Source organism: Haemaphysalis longicornis, unplaced genomic scaffold, assembly GCF_048455015.1.
Source record: "Haemaphysalis longicornis isolate Haplotype H1 unplaced genomic scaffold, Haemaphysalis longicornis Haplotype H1 scaffold_7, whole genome shotgun sequence".
NCBI classification, from domain to species: domain Eukaryota; kingdom Metazoa; phylum Arthropoda; class Arachnida; order Ixodida; family Ixodidae; genus Haemaphysalis; species Haemaphysalis longicornis.
The window spans coordinates 69,521,619-69,542,009 of NW_027526422.1; the positions used below are offsets into that span (position 1 = coordinate 69,521,619).

The 20,391-nt window shown below is 45.1% G+C and overlaps 1 protein-coding gene across 3 annotated transcripts in view; it reads right to left on the reverse strand.

Moving 5' to 3' along the window:
- LOC144145866 (cytochrome P450 3A9-like) overlaps nt 1-18,553 on the reverse strand; it is a 39,279-nt gene extending 20,726 nt beyond the window's left edge. The window contains exons 1-7 of one of the 3 annotated variants that reach the window (XM_077677679.1): nt 18,516-18,553; nt 13,812-13,908; nt 12,361-12,413; nt 10,138-10,234; nt 6,055-6,174; nt 5,160-5,248; nt 2,697-2,839 (exon numbers count right to left, since the gene is read on the reverse strand). In XM_077677679.1, the coding sequence (XP_077533805.1) occupies nt 2,697-2,839; nt 5,160-5,248; nt 6,055-6,174; nt 10,138-10,234; nt 12,361-12,413; nt 13,812-13,908; nt 18,516-18,538 (622 nt within the window). In that variant the 5' untranslated portion in view covers nt 18,539-18,553. The other 2 variants (XM_077677680.1, XM_077677678.1) reach the window with 2 other exon arrangements.
- Nucleotides 18,554-20,391: the final 1,838 nt, after the last annotated feature.

The following is a 20,391-nucleotide window of genomic DNA, read 5'->3' on the forward strand; positions in this document are numbered from 1 at the left end:
AGGCTTATGTTGCAGTCCGGCAGACTGATTTTAACCAGCTGGTGACATTAAGCGGGGATCAATATCTCGATACACGGATGTTCTCGATTTCCATCTACTTCAAAAAAAACGGTCGTTGAGAAGGGAGACCGAGGCCACTTGTGGTCAGCACCAAACGGCTTAGCCAGTGAGTAGCTCCTGTGGTCACTGATTGATTGATTGTGGGGGTTTAACGCGCCGACGCAACGCAGGCGATGAGGCGCGCCGTAGTGGAAGGCTCCGGATTAATTTTGACCACCTGGGGATCTTTAACGTGCGCCGAAATCTCGTACACACGGGCGTTTTTGCTTTTCGCCTCCATCAGAAAAGCGGCCGCCGCGGCCGGGAATCGAACCCGCGACCTCGTGCTCACCAGCGCAACGCCTTAGCCACTGAGCCACCGCGGCGGGTTCCTGTGGTCACACTTGTCAAATGTTAACAATTTGTAGGTATCCGACCTTTTAAACAAATTATGAAATGCAAAACGTTTGCCCACATCGGGTGTAGGCTTTCGCTGTTGCGCAGTGGAGCCCTCCTGAAGCCTGATTGGTCCAATGAAGTCGCAGCTAGGAAAGGGCAAAGTTGTTTTATATCCCCTGCAAGCTGCAGAGAATGACATTTCGTTTGATCAGCTTGCACTACGCTCGCGCTTCCAGCAGCAATAGACCATTGCTACATTGGTGTTCATTCATTCCCCCTGTTGTTACACAGAGCGTGATAGTGTTCAATTGTCTGCAGAGGAAAGTGCGCGAGCGGGTACGAAGTTGATTGACTGTGCAATAGCAACAACCGAGGGTCGAACCGTTTCGGCATGAACCGGTAACCGTTATTTCTTTTTTCGGTTCAGTCCCGGTTCGAGTTCACCGTGTCCAATAATAACAGTCTGGGCTGGGCTAGGGTACAGTTCCGGCAAAAAAATACCGGTTCAGTTCCGGTTCAACCCCCTGATGTGTATTATATATATATATATATATAGATATATATATATATATATATATATATATATATATATATATATATATATATATATATATATATATATATACAGAAAGAAAGAAATGCCGGCAGTCTACAACGCCAAAGAAGGCATAGGGGAGTGGTTAGACTTTTTTTACCGTTATTGACGTTACATTATTTTTTTTATTAATTACGTAAGAAAGAAAGAAAGAAAAACACGCGCCCAGAGTGGGGACCGAACCCACGCCTCTCGATTAGATCTCGAATGCCTTACCAATTCGGCTATCTGGGCGACTGTGTTCTGCTTCACTTTCTAGGGTATTTATATTTACTACAACTGTATCTGACGCTTGAGGGTGGTAGCCAGCGCCACTCAGACTACACGGGGAGAAGGGGACCTTCTTTTTCAACCCCCGGGGCGTGACGCGAACGTCTACAGCCTGTCATGAGCGGTTAACTGGCGGGAAACCCTCTTATGCTACCTTGGCATCAAGGCTGCCAGAACCGAGGCCCTCGCTAAGCTTTCGCACGATAATAGGGTTTGGAAATGAGGGGCTCGTTAGGAAATACAGAAAGAAATGCCGGCAGTCTACAACGCCAAAGAAGGCATAGGGGAGTGGTTAGACTTTTTTTTACCGTTATTGACGTTACATTATTTTTTTTATTAATTACGTGAGAAAGAAAGAAAGAAAAACACGCGCCCAGAGTGGGGACCGAACCCACGCCTTTCGATTAGATCTCGAATGCCTTACCAATTCGGCTATCTGGGCGACTGTGTTCTGCTTCACTTTCTAGGGTATTTATATTTACTACAACTGCATCTGACGCTTGAGGGTGGTAGCCAGCGCCACTCAGACTACACGGGGAGAAGTCTAACCACTCCCCTATGCCTTCTTTGGCGTTGTAGACTGCCGGCATTTCTTTCTGTATTTCCTAACGAGCCCCTCATTTCCAAACCCTATTATCGTGCGAAAGCTTAGCGAGGGCCTCGGTTCTGGCAGCCTTGATGCCAAGGTAGCATAAGAGGGTTTCCCGCCAGTTAACCGCTCATGACAGGCTGTAGACGTTCGCGTCACGCCCCGGGGGTTGAAAAAGAAGGTCCCCTTCTCCCCGTGTAGTCTGAGTGGCGCTGGCTACCACCCTCAAGCGTCAGATACAGTTGTAGTAAATATAAATACCCTAGAAAGTGAAGCAGAACACAGTCGCCCAGATAGCCGAATTGGTAAGGCATTCGAGATCTAATCGAAAGGCGTGGGTTCGGTCCCCACTCTGGGCGCGTGTTTTTCTTTCTTTCTTTCTCACGTAATTAATAAAAAAAATAATGTAATGTCAATAACGGTAAAAAAAAGTCTAACCACTCCCCTATGCCTTCTTTGGCGTTGTAGACTGCCGGCATTTCTTTCTGTATTTCCTAACGAGCCCCTCATTTCCAAACCCTATACTTATATATATATATATATATATATATATATATATATATATATATATATATATATATATATATATATATATATATATATATATATATATATATATACACATTTAGATAGTGCATACATTTACATATAAATCTCCCTAACTATGCAGCAGGGACGTTCCTATGACATGAATTTGTTGGTGTTGCTCCCGCTACTAAAACGCATAACATTGTTGTGCTATTATGGAAAGATAGCATGTATAACATGTCCGCATCGGATGCACTAATCCGTGTGGCCACTTACGTAACATCACCAGTTTCCATCCGCCCACATTCATGGAAATGGCTTCAAGAGATTGAACAAGCGGGTGGTTCTTTTCCGCCTTCTCCAAGTCAACGCTGTAGTTGAGCACAGCCGTCGAGCACAGCGCCGATTGTTCTGCCAGCCTGTGAAATCCGCGGAAGCAATCCGACATCAATGTTTCAGCTCCCGCCGGGCACATATCGATTGTTGTTTAGGGAACTCACTTTTTTCTAACATATCACGTGTAGACGTTTCATGCCACCAAAAATGAATCGCCATTTTAGACGTTGATATCATCCCTCACTGCGTGCGAAACTACGTCACGGTAAACAAAGGGAAAAGAGCACAGGCCTGATGCTTTTATTCTCCGGTGATTTTACATCGGTCAGTTGTTTGTATTAATTTTTACAGCGACAACTTTTATTGGAATACCTAAGAGACCTCGCCCTGTCAGTGCTGAAAACTCATCCGTGCATGGGCAGGAAAATTTCTGTAGGAACGTCTCCGCGGTAGCTCTGCCTAAACGTACGTAGGAAAGAAACGGGCACTTACGTAGCCCGCTATTAGAATATATCTGCCGGCAAACTCAGCAGCAATTATCTAAAAGCGGTAACCAATCATTAATTTATGAAAGTACCCGGGTCGCGGAAGTGGGTATTACGTGGGAGGTGGTACCAAGTACGTGAAAACTTCAAAAAAAGAAAAAAAGGAACGAAAATTCAACGCTAAAATAATTTTCTGATCTGGCTCGCTGCTGAACTCAACATCGTGGCGGCCGCTTTTATGGTGGAGGAGATAAGCGAAAACGCCAGTGTGTCGATATTGCGGAGCACGTTAATGATCCCCAAGTGTAAGCAAGGCTAAAACGGGGCCTAGTTGGTTATACATCTTCTTGAACCGCGCTGTTTTAAAACATAGACAAGGGAAGAGCACACAAGGAATGGACGAAGCGCGAACTAACAACTGATATTTTTTTACACAACAGGCACAGTTATACATAAAATGGCGCTGGTCCGAATCAACGGTATAAATTGATATCAAGAAGATGTCAACCCTTCAAAAACACCCTCTCGTCTCAGTGCCTCTGCGCAGGTGTAAGGAATTCTACCTCGCTATCGGTGAGGGTGACTGACGGCATGCTTATGCAAGCGCCTGTTTTCTTGATAGCGAAGGCTTCAAGAATCTCTCTTTCTATCTTCTCTCTGCCTCGGCCGATGACGCTTGTCTTGGTGAAGTCTGGAACGCTGGGACATTGGCGGCAATGATGGCAATGATCGGCAAGCCACCCCGGGTGAGTAATCTGCTGGCAGTTATTCCTGTGCTCTCTGAGCCTCGTGTTGACGCAGCGGCCCGACTGTCCAACGTAGCACTTTCCGCATGGCAATGCTACATGAGAGAGAGAGAGAGAGAAACTTTAATCACAGTTGAAGTGAGCATATTTGTGGTCGGGGTCTTCAGTGCAAGACTCCGGTGGTACGATAAACGACATCTTTTTTGCATTCTACAAACTTGTGCTCGTGCTTGGTGGAACAGGCGTCTCGGGGTTTCTGTGCATTTTTGACCTTTTTGCAAAGACCTATCAATTTTCTCGGCGCTGTGAAAACACTAGTATATATCCATCAAGTGGCCCATGGGCTAAAGAAGACTGCTGCAAGACATCACCTCCCAGTTGTTTTCCCAGCGCCGAGAAACACAGCGCCGATACTTCACCAAGACAAGCGTCTTCGGCCGAGGCAGAGAGAAGATAGAGAGAGAGATTCTTGAAGCCTTCGCTATCAAGAAAACAGGCGCTTGCATAAGCATGCCGTCAGTCACCCTCGCCGATAGCTAAGTAGAATTCCTTACACCTGTGCAGAGGCGCTGAGACGAGAGGGTGTTTTTGACGGGTTGAAATTTTCTTGTTATCAATTTATACCGTTGATTCTGACTAGTGTCATTTGATGTATAACTGCGTGTGTTGTGTAACAAAATACCAGTTGTTCTTTCGCGCTTCGTCCCGTCCTTGTGTGCTCTTCCCTTGTCAACGTTTTGAAACAGCGCGGTTCAAGAAGATCGCCACGTGGTCCAAATTAATCCGGAGCCCTCCACTTATGGCGACACATAGCCCAGGTGTAGGTTCGGTGAGGTAAATCCCACAATCAATCCATCAATCTGGTTCATGATAGCCAGAGCACCCCCTGTGCAAGCTGTCGCAATAGCAGTTAATGCAAAGATGTGAACAATATGTTTAAGAAGTTTATGACGAATGTTTCGGATATTTAACTTTAGTTCTAGATCTCGGCCACAATAAAATGTGTGTGGGCGTGTGCGTGCATGCGTGCGTACGTGTTTGTCTGCGTGCAACCTCCCCCTCCCACCCCTCCCTGCCCAACCGCGAGTGTGTGTATGAAGGGGAAGGGGTATCCCGCTTGGCGAATGCGAATTTGGCGACCTGCAGTTAGCATTCCGAAAACAACAGCTTACTCGTAGATGTCCACAGGCTTGTTTTGGGCAGCGGCTTCCACCATTTTGGACGTTGCTCTCTCCACAATAGCTTTGACCTTCAGCGCAATCTATGGGAAACGAAAACGGAAGTCACTCATCATGTTGTACGCTCACGACTTTTTTTTAATTGCGACTCATTTATACGCGTTCTTTATAGGCATGCAACCGTGAAAGCTGCTCGAAGGAAACTGAAAATTTCCATATAAGAAATCAGACCAATCGTATATCGAGAAATTATGTTTCGCTAATAAAGCACAAAAAATAACTGCGCACGCCCCACATGTATAAAGGGCATATTTGAAACATTGAAATTTATTAAATCGACGCAAGTGTGACACATCTATAAATGCGTCATTTTGGATGCAGAATTCTCTGGCCACCGGTTAAATATGAGATAACAGACACAGATGTTCCTTATAAGTGCTTGATTACGACTAAAACATTCTTGCTCCATGCTTGGTATTAAAAGAGAAGAGTTGAAGGAAGCCAAAAGGTGGCCAATATATACCTATTCCTTAACGAAATGTGTCGAGGATGATTACGATGGCAATCAAAGCTAGGTTTAACGCCAGAGTAATAGGTGCGTCGCGATATCGACTTCTCAATTGCACCGCGATCGAACTGAAAACTAATGAGAACTCGAGTCGACCCCATGGCTGCTTCGCATACTACTCAGGGTTCCCCTAGGGGAAGATGGTGAAGTTTTTTTGTTTTGTCTTTTTCGGGCATGCTCTATGAAACACGTCGAAGTCAATGGGAATTTAGAAGCCTACAAGAGACGTCAATGCCCGATATTTCGTTACATTGGCCACTAGTGCAAGCCGGAAACGGTGTATCGACTGGCAGCCGAAATTGCCAAATGGGCGCCGCTTACCTTCCTGAGCTTGGCTGATGTGATAGCCGGTGCGAAGACGCTCCTGGCCTTTTTCCACTCGTCGCCAGACATGTTCATCATCGACTTTCGCCATATGTCGCTGCCGATCCTCTGAGACTTCTGCAGTGACCGACAAAAAACTCGTCGAGACGGGCACATTTAAAGGAGCCCAGCGGGTCATTTGTAGCGCGATTTTGTACGCCCTGTTAATCTGTTGCAAACGGGAGTACCGCCACATTTTACGTTTGTTCTATTGAAGATTAATGTGGTACCCTTAATTGGCGAGTACCCCCCGATAGAGCATCACATTCTACGTTTGAGATTGAATGAAACTCTGGTCAAGTTAACAGCTCTAGCCGTTGTAATAGAGCAAAGTTGTATGACTGATCCCTTCAGAATAAATGAGGGAGAGTTATGAAAATTCGAGAACACCACCTTCCAGGAATTAATTCGTATATAGTTGTGAAGCCGACTTTAGAAGGATGGATGCGTAGCATGGCGTCTCGCGAGAACACTGACGTGTTAGTGGACAATTTTCAAAATTCAATTGACAATTTTTTTGTGTGTGGTTTGCGTACGCTCGCCTCAGTGTGCAGTACAGTAAAAGGGTCGGTAGAACGCAACCGCTTCACTCGCCGCTCTTTATTAAGCAGTATTCATGTCGAGCGCAAAGCCCGTATTTGTGGTTACGATTGAGTCGTTTTTTTTTTTACCCTGTACACATTTTTTTCTTCCCCAAGGCACAGATGAATGATTTTCCATTGTATAACTCTAAAGACTTGCATCTGTGGGCCAAGTCAGCTTTTTTATGAATAAACCTTCTCTCCAGGACACGCACCACTGTCAGGCGAGTGGCGCCTATACTCTCACTGAACAGTAAACATACCTCTTTCCCTACCCTTGCGGCAAATAATCCTCACTCCTACCATTCCCTTTTTTTTTTTTTGCCTCGGTTAGGTGGTCTGGGTGTCTGTGCCCCACTACCCAGCCATTTGACCATAACCTGTCCCCACGTCTCACTTAGATTCGCAAATCTTCACTCTAATCTTTCGGGCCCCTGCCAGATGGACTCGACAGCTGGGTACGCTGGATTGGGAACTTCCTAAAACTCCTCGGACGAGGCAACAAAAACTAACCCATAAAATTGTGCACTCGTAGGACCGCGGAATCGGCGACGAACGTATAGATTGTAACCACTGGCGTGCTGCGCATGCCGGCAAACATGCGCGTTCGCCGCCATGCGCAGGCGGCCGCGATGTAAACTGAAAAGTCGCGAGGATTTCATTTTGCGCCATTTCGGATGGTTGTGTGTACGTAGCTTGAACGCACACTCATCGCTTGACTGGTTGCTATTTTACAGCGAAGTTGTTTGCGCCTCGTTGGTGGGAAAATTTTGTGTCATAAACAAAAAAAAACCCAGTCAGGACCTTGCAGTCCTCGCCCAAGACGCCGAGCGCATCCGTCAGGCTAATCAGGCGTACAGCATATAGCTCAGTATTCATGTAAAGAAAAAAGCACAAAACAAGCATCGAAACCGCATCATGGATGAAAAGACGCCGGTGAACTGTGGGAACCCCCACCCCTCTGCATGTGTTCCGGTAAATATTAGGTTTGCAGCTACTCTCGAAAGGGTAGGGCGGTTGACGTCATTCGAGGGCTAGCGCATGCGCCAGCGTAGGCGGGACCCAGCAGTTCTCGCCCAAGACACCGAGTGCGTGCGCCGGGCCCAGTATTTGCCGCCAGAGATGCTGAGTGCAAGTTACTCGCCGAGGCGCAGAGGAACAGTTCATACACTTCCCCATCAGGATGCCTAGAGGTTTGCAACACTTGCGCTGCACATCAACTTTCCCAGGGTTGGATGGAGTCCATTTTTTTTTCATCTAGCCAACCCATCCATTTCATTTTTACAGGGTAAGCATCCCTTCCCGAGTACCGTAGCCAACACCCTGCATTTCCAAAAAAAGATGCGCACTTACTGGTTACAATGCTGTAACTGAAAAGGGTGTAAATCAAGTGTGCTTTGTGATAAAAATTAGAAACCCTAAAACTAGCAAAACACAAAATATAACAAGACAAGCTGACAATATCAAAGATACAGATCCTATTAACTGCCATCAAACACCGAACACAACAAAAAAACAGCCGCTACAAACAAACCCCAAAATGAAAAAAAAAATCAAGAAAAGCACTAACCGTTTTACTACCTGCATCTGCACAAAAGATGCGTAGTTGCGTAGTTTTAATCGTTGCAATCGAGTAAATGTGCATTACTTGTCGGGGGAACACGATTTAAAATGAAGAGACGCGGCGCAGTAATGCTTACGCATGAGGAGACCAGTATCAGAACTGCCACACTTTCCTTTTTCTGGTTTTATATGCATTCTTGATACCTTTTCTCAGTGCCCAGGCGAAAACGTATGCTACACTCTTGTTTTGACACTACTGTCAAATGCATATACCCGCGCATGCACTTGGTGCGGGAGGCTCCCTCTTTTGTTAGCGCGCCCGACGCCAAGTGAAATAAACGCAATGTGGACACGACGGCAAGTGGGGATTATTTATTTCCGGGTGTATTTGATGACAGACACGTTCGGGATCACTCAGGGTTTGTTGCGATAATCAGCGGACCTGCTTTACATAAAGTTGTGGTACACCAGAGGGAAGGCTACTTGTGCCACTTTCTCCCGAAGTTACTCGTATAATATGCTTTGTGTGTCCGGTAACTGAAGTGTAATGTAGCATTCTAAACATTCCTGACAAAATTAAATCCGTTCTACTCAATGTGAAAGCTGTCGGAAGTGCAGAGCAGGGATTCGCCATAATGGGCTGTACCGCCGTTATCCACTTACTGCTACCACCCCATGCAATTCAAATTTCCCGCCTTCGCAGTGCTCGCGCGCCCCCTGCCTGAAACTACGCAAGCGGAAGTTCTGCTCTCTGTGTTTTTCTGCCCGAACGTGCCGGCGTTACACTGCTACATTTTGCGTTAACTATCGTAAAAACCAACCCTACTGGCGTTTTTAACTAAAGGAACGCGGGCGCTGCCGGTTAATTACGTAAATTTTTCCTCAAATGTACCTATAGTTTCCTTTGCGCTAAGGAACGGGAAGATGTATGACAATCGCCAACGTTTCGCGAGTTTCGAACGCTAATGACTATATAAACCGCTTTGCTTTCGAAGCCTCTGGGGTACGCCGCGAACAACAGCGTTACTTGGATTTGATTTGATTGGATTGGTTACACTGGCCGAGGTTGACCACCTTCGCGTAGCTCCTGGAGAGCCGTGCTGCGCAAGCGAGAGGATTGCATTGGTTGGGATTGGATTGCATTGGACTGGCGTGACTTGGATTTGATTGGATTGGTTTTGGATTGGATTGGATTAGATTGGATTGGATTTGGATTGAATGGTAAGCAGCAGTAAGCATGATAATCACCTAATCCTAGAGAACCAGGAAAGCTAAGAATAACCAGCTGAACCTTAGCTTACGCTACGTATTTCCTGGCATAGCTGCTTGGACTTCGAAGCCTCTGGGTTACGCCGCGGCGAACGGATCGTGACAAGCTACACCGTAACGCCATGGCGATATGCTTGGTTCCAGCGAGCGAGCTACGACGACAAGCGAGCGCTTAAAGTGCTCTGCACTTAAAAGTTGTGGTACATCAAAGGGAAGGCTGCTTGTCCCACTTCCTCCCGAAGTTACTAGTATAATATCTTTGTGTGTCCGGTAACTGTAGTGGTATGCAACATTCTAAACATTCCTGATATTATAATAATAATTATTACGGAAAAACACACTGAGAGCCGTATTTTAAGTCCCTCCTCCACCCCACTTGCTCCCTCTACTCGGATGAGGGGAGGATGCTGTATTGCTTATGCATGGGAAAATCAATTTCAAGGATTTGCTCCCCTGAACGCTCGAATGGAGGAAGGATTCAGAAACCAGGGTAAGCATTGAGCGGAAAAGTACGGCTCAATCTTATTTTTCTGTTATGCGCTGTAGCTCCCTCTTATTTACGATAAAAGGGTTTCGGGTGGGATCGCTTCCAGCCCGGTGACATTATAAAGTATACCTGCACCCTTACCGATCTGTCAGAGAAATTCTTGAACTGGGACACCATGATTTCGCGTAGGATGTCCGGGTCTCCGACAACGAGCGTTGGATCCGTACCTTGGTACGACCTACAAAAAAATGGCTAGGTTTAATTCCGCTCCAGGTATAACACCTCCCAAGCAAAAACGGTTGATCTGTACAACTGGTTTGTTGGATCGCAGCGTGCATTTGGCACAACTCGTATCGCATCCCATTATATTGCCAGTGTGAATTATTTACTTGTACACAATATTTCGCACGCTATGTAGAACGACCGTCTTTCAGAGTACTTTTTAAAGCAAAGCTTTCCACCTCTACCAGCCAACGGTCTCGTCGTGGCGTACGCGGCAAGAAACTCCCACGGCGGCCGGGGATGCGGAGGACCCTTTGCACTAACGAGCACAGTGTAGATGGCGCGGCGAATGGGCGCTATTACCCAGCGCTCCCCGCGCGCCGGAGAGCGCTCACCCTTGGCGGGTGCGTCGGCAGGGCCATTAGGTCGGCTTTGTCATCTGCTTTAGTAACGGTAGTTTTGGGCCTGTTTTGGCGCAGCTTCGCGTTTATTGCGCGTTTCCTTCGCACAGCTTGATTAACTTGTTCGACAGCACCTCGTGGGTAACCCGTACCCGGCGGAATTAAGTGGTAGTATGGCAAAGATACGTTACGCATTGGTTTACAGGGCGGGAAAACATAATGTAGAGAGCACATACAGACATCTGGCCTCTAGAGAAACGCTGCCTTTTGCGCACGGCTCGCCACTAATGGGACTCCGCTTTCTAAATTGGTGAATGCCGATTCGGTTGTGTTTTAATAAGTATTACAAAAGACGAAAGGAGCAACTGGTTCTGATAAATAGCGATTATAAAAGTTCCTACAGCTTTCTCGCAGTTCTGAAACTTACTGAACTAACTAGTTAAAATCGCTATAAATGGGAATCACTAAGCTCACATACCGAATTGTTTCGGTTCCGCGCTTGTGTCGCGCGGTGGTGTAACCACGAGCTAGCATATCAGGATGGCTAGGTTCCGCTGTCTCCCCCCCCCCATTCGAAAGACGCTCCTCTTCTTTTTTTCTGCCGGCGCACGGCCGATCTACAGCGGTGGCGTCCGCCGCTCTAGCCAGGCCGTGGCCAGCGCTGCTGCGTTCGGGACACCGACCCCGCGAATCCCAGGTAAGGGCTGGCAGAATCTCTGGTTTCACTCTTTGTAGAGCCACGTGTGTGAATTCAAGTCATTCCGCATGGGCAATTGTTCTGGGTGTAGTTTACAGCTTTTCTTTCCAACCACCTTCACATGTAATGTGGATTGGAGCCGAATTTTATAAATGGTTAAGGTACAGCTTCATAATTAAAATTTAATTTAATGGATATTGCACCAATATCATCATTCTTAAGCCATTGCTATATTTTTAGTGTTCTTTATTTTGTGTTTTTTTTTAGAGTAGCATCGTTTCTTAAAGCTTTCCGAATGCCCATTACTTGTTTATCTATTCCCGTGCTAATAGCAGAAACTGCTCACATGGCTGGCAGTCAATAGCTTTTCTAGTTTCCCAATTTTCTGAAGAGCCAATGCTGAATGCGGCTGAAGGCGCGGAAAAGAGTTGACCAAGAAAAGAAATACACAGGACGACTGCATGGTTACTGCCAACTGCTAATATTTTTGAGATACAGAAATATATTGGGCAACCAACCGACAAAACCCAACTGATTAACACTTATACAGACATTATCAAAAAACCCACACATAAAAATACAACTTATCAGGTGTAACGTGCTATCAGCGCAGATGTCGTCCCAGAAACGCTAACTCGGCGTCTGGTAGACTGACCGAAGGTAGACTGACCGACTGACCGACCCCTCCCGGTTGATTTTCCAGGCACGGGGCTGATGGCACAGGGGAAGCACGCAGAGGGCGATTATGGAAGCTTGGAAAATCAGCCGGGATGGGTCGATGTGCGTGAGTCATCCTTCGGTCAGTCTACAACACGCGCGGAGTTATCGTTTCTGGGGCGACACTTGCGGTGCTAGCACACTACACCTGATAGGTTGTATTTTTATGTCTGTTTTTTTATAATAGCTGTGTAAGTGTTAATCAGTCTGCTTTTGTCGGTTGGTTTTCCTATATATTTCGGTTTCTTAAAAATATTACCAGTTGGCAGTAGCCAGTTGTCCTGTGTATTTCTTTTCTTGGTCAACGTTCAAGATTGGTGCGCTTACCCATATACACGGCCGTACTTCTCGTAGTAGCTAATTTCCACTTCGTTCAAAGGCTGCAAAAGGGTTAAAATAAATGTTTAGCCCGTAAACTTACTAAGCGGGTGCCATACTCACTATTGCTTCCTTCTGTGAACCTTGCCACAGAGTTGTTACGTATCTGCTCGTAGCAATGCAAACCATCCGCAACGTTGTCTTGTGGCCAACCATGTTTTCTATGTTCGTGCAAATCTTGGGCAGCTGAATAGCCCAGCGGCAAATTTCTATGACTATTTCCACGTCTCATTTTTGGTATGGTAATCTGGTACGGTAACGTTGTGTTAACGGATGTAAATACTGAAGCAGAGGTACGGCGGGCATCTCCTAAATGAGGTCCGACCAAATTATACCAACTATTCAACGTGATCCACTCACAATACAACAAGTTACGAATTGAGCTATTTACGGAAGACGTATGATCTTGATACGCTCTTATCCAATGGGAATAATTTTACGTATTCTCTTAATTTAAACACCCTTTTCTTGAAAATATGAGCAGAAAGAGGCTGTGGAAAGGGTTGCCCACTATGCAGTTGGGGCAAATAATTGGAGGGTAAGTGCCTCTACCACACTTGTGAGCATTTTTAGCCTAGTTAAGTCGCATGGTTGAACACAATTTTCTTGGCTTTGCATTACTTTTCTTGAGAAAACAGAGCTAGATGAGGTTCTGTACCCTATGAGCATATGCATTTTATATATGTGTGCATTTTCCTTTTATTTCTCTCTCTCTCTCTCTCTCTCTCTCTCTCTCTCTCTCTCTCTCTCTCTCTCTCTCTCTCTCTCTCTCTCTCTCTCTCTCTCTCTCTCTATTTTCCCCTGTCATCTCACTGTATTCACCCACAATTGTACTAGCAAGCCCTACCCTTAATGGGGCTGACCTCTTCAGTTTTTATTAAAGGGTCTCTCTCTCTCTCTCTTTCTCTCTATCGCTCGCTCGCTCTTGGCTTTGCACTGCTTCTTTTGTTCTTTTTTAGGGGAGCCGAGGAAACATTCTACATCCCATACCTAAAAGAACTCCCGCGCAGTGTCGTTACCGAGGAATAAGTGACTCCCTTTTAACTAGTCCGAGCTCACACATGTTTTATCCTGTTTAGGGATGTAGATTGATTCTAAGCAGTCTGGGGGAGCACAAAAGGTTTCGCACACAAACTGTGTCCGAGCGATGGTGACGTTGCTGTCAATTTAACGAAGAGTCGTTAAGGCTATTTTGGTGAAGGGCGGACAGGCCCGGGTTTGAAATGGTAGGCTACTGCACAGAGCTGTAGGCCACAAGCAGCACCAGGACGATAATCCTGAGTGGGCAGCTGCTGTTTAAGTACAGACCCGCTTTTGATACAAGACCTCAACTTTTTTTCCACCGAGGTAACCACAATTTCGTCAATTTATGGCAAATGCGTGACCACGCGTAGACCAACCTTTGTGTAAATGTCATAGCAGAAGCGCATGTACTCCCAGAAGCCAAGGTGCACGATGCCTTTGTCCTTCCAAAAGGTGAACGTCTTTCGCAGCCACCTGGACGTAAAATAAGGCTTTGTAGCCACTTAAAATGAATATAGACATTCTATACGTAAACCTAAGAATAGTGAGAAATTTCCGAAGTGTAAAGACGACGTCAGTGAAGCTGTCGCTGGAATAACTAGAACAATAGTAATGCAAATAATTATTATAGCAATTAAGTTCGTCTGCACACATCTCTAACCCATCCGAAGAATGCTAATCGCATCACATCGACAATAATCGTGGATTAGTTTCGCCTGACTTTTTTAACAACTATATATACGAGTCGAACATCGCTGGTCTCTCTTGTAGCTTCCCTTTGTTGATGGCCAAGTTTATAAACCTCTCACGCTTGTTCAGCGATGTGCATGCTTGCACCAAAAAAAAAACTTTGTGAAATCATTACTTCCCAGCTGGTTTTCATAGCAACTGCACACTGAAGCCATAAAACGCATTAGCGTACAAACTCTAGCCAACTGTCGAAGCTGGAAAACAGGAGTTTAGGTATTGGAGAGCGCTGTGTAAAGAGCTGTATACTCGCGAGTGGTCCAACCACATTGCTGGATTACAGTGAGCGCTACGAATAGCTGAGAGAGCTTGTTCTGTCGGTATACGTTCGCTCTAATCGGCTGTTAGAACTACAGAAACCGTAAACCTTTCAGAGAACATTGACATCCCGACTTGAGAGGTTGCTAATGTCCTTGCGTAGCTGTTCAGCTGCCCATTTTTATAAGACGTCTTCCATAAGGCGATGGCGTACGCCATCGCCTTATGGAACTTTTCTAATTTGTCCTCTTAATTTAGTGTTACCGAAATAAGTGACGGCGGCGGATGCAAAGTTTAGAAGCGCCTCAAACCGTCATTTTTTTTTTGTCCTAACGGCATTTTTTTTTCAATAGTGAAAGCTTAAGGGGGATGGTTCATTCGTATGCCAAACACAAGATTTATTAATTCAATTCCATCTGTCACACGCACAGGTACTTGGAAAGTACAACAAATTCCTCTTGCCTTTAAAACTGGGGCTAACGCTAACACTAGTACCTTCTGGCCTATTTCCCTTCTTTGTGCACTGTATAATCTTTTTAGCCGGTTTTAAACAATGTTTTGTTTTCCAGTATTAAAGAATTTCTCCTTTCTGAGCAGTATTGGTTTAGTCTGGCCGTTCTACAACTGTGTTGTGTCGGTTTTCTTATGCAACAAGCGTCCAAAGCTGTTAATTGTCAGAGACATCTCTATTAAGCATACGCTGACTCAGACAGACCTTTAACGTCGTCAGTCACCACTTGTTAATGGATGAAATTCTCCTCTTGCTCAACCTTTATTAAATGAGTTGTGTGGGTGAGCCTGCTATGGCAATGTACGCGATCAGCTGTCGTACCGTTGCTGCGCCTCGAGTGGCGTTCCGCAGGGAGCAGTTGTCTACTCCCTCTCTTTTATTTTAATGTTTCTGCTGTTTTTGCCGCCAAGAGGTTTCTTATTTTTTTAATTTATGCTGATACACCAAGATTTTTAACGTCATTTTCTGTCTTAGTGGTCGTAGGTATTTGAGAAGAGACATCGACTCTTTCACTCACTGCTGCAAGGAGTAAAGGGTAAACGCGGTGTAAACCAAAATACTCTCATGAACGCGCAAAACAGACATCCTACTTTCTGTAGGAACTGTCGAGCTTTTGCTGTGATTTGAAATTCGACAATTAATGTCCTTGGTGCTGTCTTTCATTAGAAGTGTACCGTCACCCCACATTTTTTATGTATCAAACGAAGCTATTCGGCACTTCGGTGCAGTGTGCAGGATCTCTATGAAACTCCACAACCCTGGGTCCCTCCTGAAACGGTAATAAACTGTCCAAAATTTCGTTCTGGAGCCTGCGTCGGTTTTCTGGAGTTTAACGTGACTATCTAATCACACGGCTATTGATGAAGTGCAAAATAAATAGCTGTCGACACTTAGACATCGGTTTCCTAGTTAGCCTCCCCCTTCTGACTCAGGACCACCGTACTTACGATTGCTGACTCGTCAAAGGTTAAGGTGTGATAAAGGTCACCTTGTGCCCTTTTATTGAACGTGATCTAAATGAAATTAGCTGCCTAGAAGTGTTTTCTCAGCTCCAGATGCGTCCCTGCTAAAATGAAAACAAAGTGCACCATTTTTGTATTTTCAGCACATGTAAAAGGCACTTTCTCAGGTTGAATAACAGTAGTAACTGCTTTTTCACCTGTTAATCTGTTCAGCAGCTCATTCCATCTCTTCAGGTCACACACGTGCAGTTTAGAATCCCTTTGTTATGGCCTACTACAAAAGAGTTCAGTATATTTCTTTGATCGTTCCATTGGACTGAATTTATTTTACCAAAATAGCAGTTGGCCTGTTGTTCAGAACAACAACTTTTATTGAACTGATTGCAGCGTGGGGAGAAAGAACCGCCATGGGGCTTCTACTGGAAAGGGGGAGAACCCGGTTCAAACACTCCCTGGAACTTACGATTCTACGCACGCACCGTGTCAATGACTCAAGGAAATTGATTCACTGTTTTATTCATTCAGCATATGGCATGTCCGATGATATATATATATATATATATATATATATATATATATATATATATATATATATATATATATATCACATTTGCCTCACCATCCACTACCAGAAGCAATCACCATCTTAACATCAAGCCTTACCATTGTCGAACAAACACATTCAAAGTTAGTTTTTCTTTTCAACAGCTGAACACTGGAACGGATTGCCTGGTGCTATACGCTCCCTTCTACTGGAAAAAAATTTGTTCTTGCGCTTTGTGATTGGACGGTTATTGTGGGCTTGTTTTGGCGCATCTTCGCGTCCATTACGTGCTTCCTGCTCACGGCTTGATTAACTTGTTGGACTGCACCTCCAGGGTAACCCGGACACGACGGAATTAGGTGGCCGTACGACACAGATGGGGTAAGGATTGCTTTGCAGGGCGGGAAAACAAAACGTACAAACCACATTCAGACATCTGGCCGCTGGAGAAACGCCACCTTGTGCGCACTGCTTGCCACGAATGGGACTCCGTTTTCTAAATTGGTGAATACCAATTTGGTTGTGTTTTAAGGAGTAATAATACAAATGTCGAAAGAAACAACTGGTTCTGATAAATAGCGATTATAAAAGTTCCCTCAGCTTTCTCGCAATTCTCAAACTTACTAAACTAACCAGTTTCAATCGGTATAAATGGGAATCACTAAGCTCACATGCCGAATTGTTTTGCGGTGTCGTTTACAGCTTTGCTTTCCAACCAACTTCACAGCGTGGATTGGAGCCAATTTGTTTGAAGACCTGCCAACAGATGTTCAATTATTTCTTACCGTAAAGGACGCGCTCGCGTACGCGGAAGCCTTTGCATTTTGTTTCTGCCTTAAGCATTGCCGCTACTCTTGAAATCAAACCAGTGTTTTATTTTTTGCGCTTTTCGCAATCAAAAAAAGACGCCAGTGCCTTTCCACTCTTCTGTGGAGAGGGATGACCAGCGAAATTAGGCGAAACACAACACATTTCTCTACTTTGCGATTGAGCATGCTTCCTAGCCAATTGGCTGAATAAAACTTGGACAGACGCGATCAATTTATTCTAGCGCACAGACATAAAGCGGTCTGTCCCCCCCCCCCCCCCCCCCCCCGCGTCGTAGGCATCTTACTGTTTGTGTAACACATTAATCCAAACCGCTCGACCAAAGAGGACAGCAGACAGGTCGCATCGGGCCGTGAAACAACCACGTTTAGATCTCCCGCCACCACTACGGCATGATATCAGTGAGTGCGTGAATTCGGAGTGCGAGTGCACGTAACCCGTGCACGCATAAAGAGGCGACCGGTGACTTGTGCGTGCTTAGACGTGACAGACACCGGCCATAAACGTCGCTCCTAGGGCCTTTCAAGAAGCTGACACAAACCACTAGCTCTGAAGACAAAAGAAAACCTGTTCTCAGCTATTGTTCTGGTGTGCAAGCTGTGTGGAAGTCGAGATATTGACAGCTTCACTCTTCAAACTCGCGAAAAAAACTTAGTTGTAAGTAATCATTGATACCAATGAAGAAGCCAATAAGTGCACTGCCAATGGTAGACGATCGCATTACTTCAGTACTGACAAGTAAAAGGAATTTAATGAACTATTCATTACCGAAGAAGGAACTTCATCTTTGTAATTGGACTTCAGCCACATGCGGACATGCGGGGGGGACACCTCCCAGTTTTCTCGCTACATAAGACGGCGAAAGCATTAGTAAAGCGTACTCACCAAAAAAGAACAGATGCCACAAGCACCCATACTGCGAAGAACACCTCATTCATCGTGTCTGCCTGTTGTCGAAAGGCTATCACTTCACCCGTTCTTGCGCCAATACTTTTATGTCGGGTCGGTTGGAATCCTTGGACCTAAATTTGGTTGCGAAGATTTACGACACGACGGTCACTCGGGCTTCTCGCTGCATTTTTTTTTCTTTTTTTGCGTTAAGTGACTCCTTAGAAAAGGGCGGAGACTACGGTACGTGCCGCAGTGCCGGCAGCCGCCTTATAATCCTTCACCTGGCCAACGGCGCTCGACAGTCTAATCTGCTCAGGCACCTAAAATAGAATGTACGTACTTAATCTCCACGCTCGCGCTCATATCGACGGCCACAGCGTCGACGCAGTGCGAGTCCTTGGAAAAAACAGTTCGGAGAAACCCATGGCTCCAATATAGCAACACGAAGAGTCATCCACTTGTGGGGACTGCGAGAACAAGCAAACAACAGAGAGCATCCAAAGGACCAACACGCACAAAATAAGCGGCTTTCCTAGGGTTACCAACTCCTTCAAACAGATGCACTTAGCGGCTGTCTATCTTATCGCCAGATGCGTGGTCGACATGCGGAAAAAAATGGCATTAGGAGATTGTCAACTTTGCCAGGCACGCTTGCTAGAACCAAGCAGGTTTCCTCTCTATGGAGCATATATTTCTCGAAGAATCAGTAAGATCCCTGTGTTATTTTCTTAAAACAATTCATTACGTATTATTTTATGTAATCAATAATTCTTTCAAATTCATAATTCTTAATTCAAATCAATTTCAATTCAAATTCTCAATTCTTAATTGAAATCAATAATTCTTACTCATCAATAATTCGTTCAAAAATTTTTCAACAGTCTTTGCAGTCAGGAATTCTCCCCGACGATTGGATAATTGCGAAGGTCGTTCCAGTATTTAAATCTGGCAACAAACAGTCTCCTCTTAATTACCGACCTATATCCCTCACAAGCATTCCTTGTAAAATATTTGAACATGTCATATTCTCTAACCTCGTTAATTTTCTTGATTCAAACTCATTTTTTACTGAAGCACAAGTCGTATTTCGTAAGCACTACTCCTGTGAAACGCACCTTGTATCTTTTACACACAAAGTACACGCCATTATTGATAACTATTCCACTGTAGATTGAATTTTTTTGGGCTTCTCAAAGGCGTTCGACAAAGTATGTCATAAGTTACTACTCCATAAACTCAGTTGCTTTAATATAAATCACCACTTTTTAAAATGGATCGAATGCTTCTTACTTAATCGACAGCAGTTTGTTACCGTTAACAACTATGACTAACCCTCAATCACTGTAACTTCTGGAGTTCCCCAAAGCTCCGTGCTTGGCCCATTATTATTCCTTATATATGTTAACAACCTTCCCAATTGCGTTAAATCCAATATTGACTTGTAGGCTGATGACTGCGTTCTTTTTCGAGAAGTTACCAATAACAATGACATGCATGCACTACAATCAGACCTAGATAACATTTCCACTTGGTGCGAAAACTGGCTCATGAATTTAAATATCGCGAAATGTAAGGCAAAGAGGATAACACGTACATCGAGCACCATACCTTCTTACTTCATTAAAGGACTACAATTCGGAGTAGTAAACAATTATAGATATCTTGCAGTCCACATATTAGACAATTTAACTTGGAATGTCCCCATTGATAACAATAATAATAACGCTAACCGGACCTTAGGATACATACCCGCCGCGGTGGCTCAGTGGCTAAGGCGTTGCGCTGCTGAGCACGAGGTCGCGGGTTCGATTCCCGGCCGCGGCGGCCGCTTTTCTGATGGAGGCGAAAAGCAAAAACGCCCGTGTGTACGAGATTTCGGCGCACGATAAAGATCCCCAGGTGGTCAAAATTAATCCGGAGCCCTCCACTACGGCGCGCCTCATCGCCTGCGTTGCGTCGGCGCGTTAAACCCCACAATCAATCGACCTTAGGATACATTAGGCAAAACTTCGCTCTGGCCCGCTCCTCCTTAAAATTACTTCCTTATAAAGCACTAGTTAGAACCAAACTTCAATACGGAGCCGCGATATGGGACCCAGACCAAACATACTTAATCAATAGACTTGAAATGGTTCCGAACAACTCTGCTCGTTTCATTCTCTCCAACTTCCATCGCACCGCCAGTATATCGTCTATGAAAGCTAGCCTCAATTTGC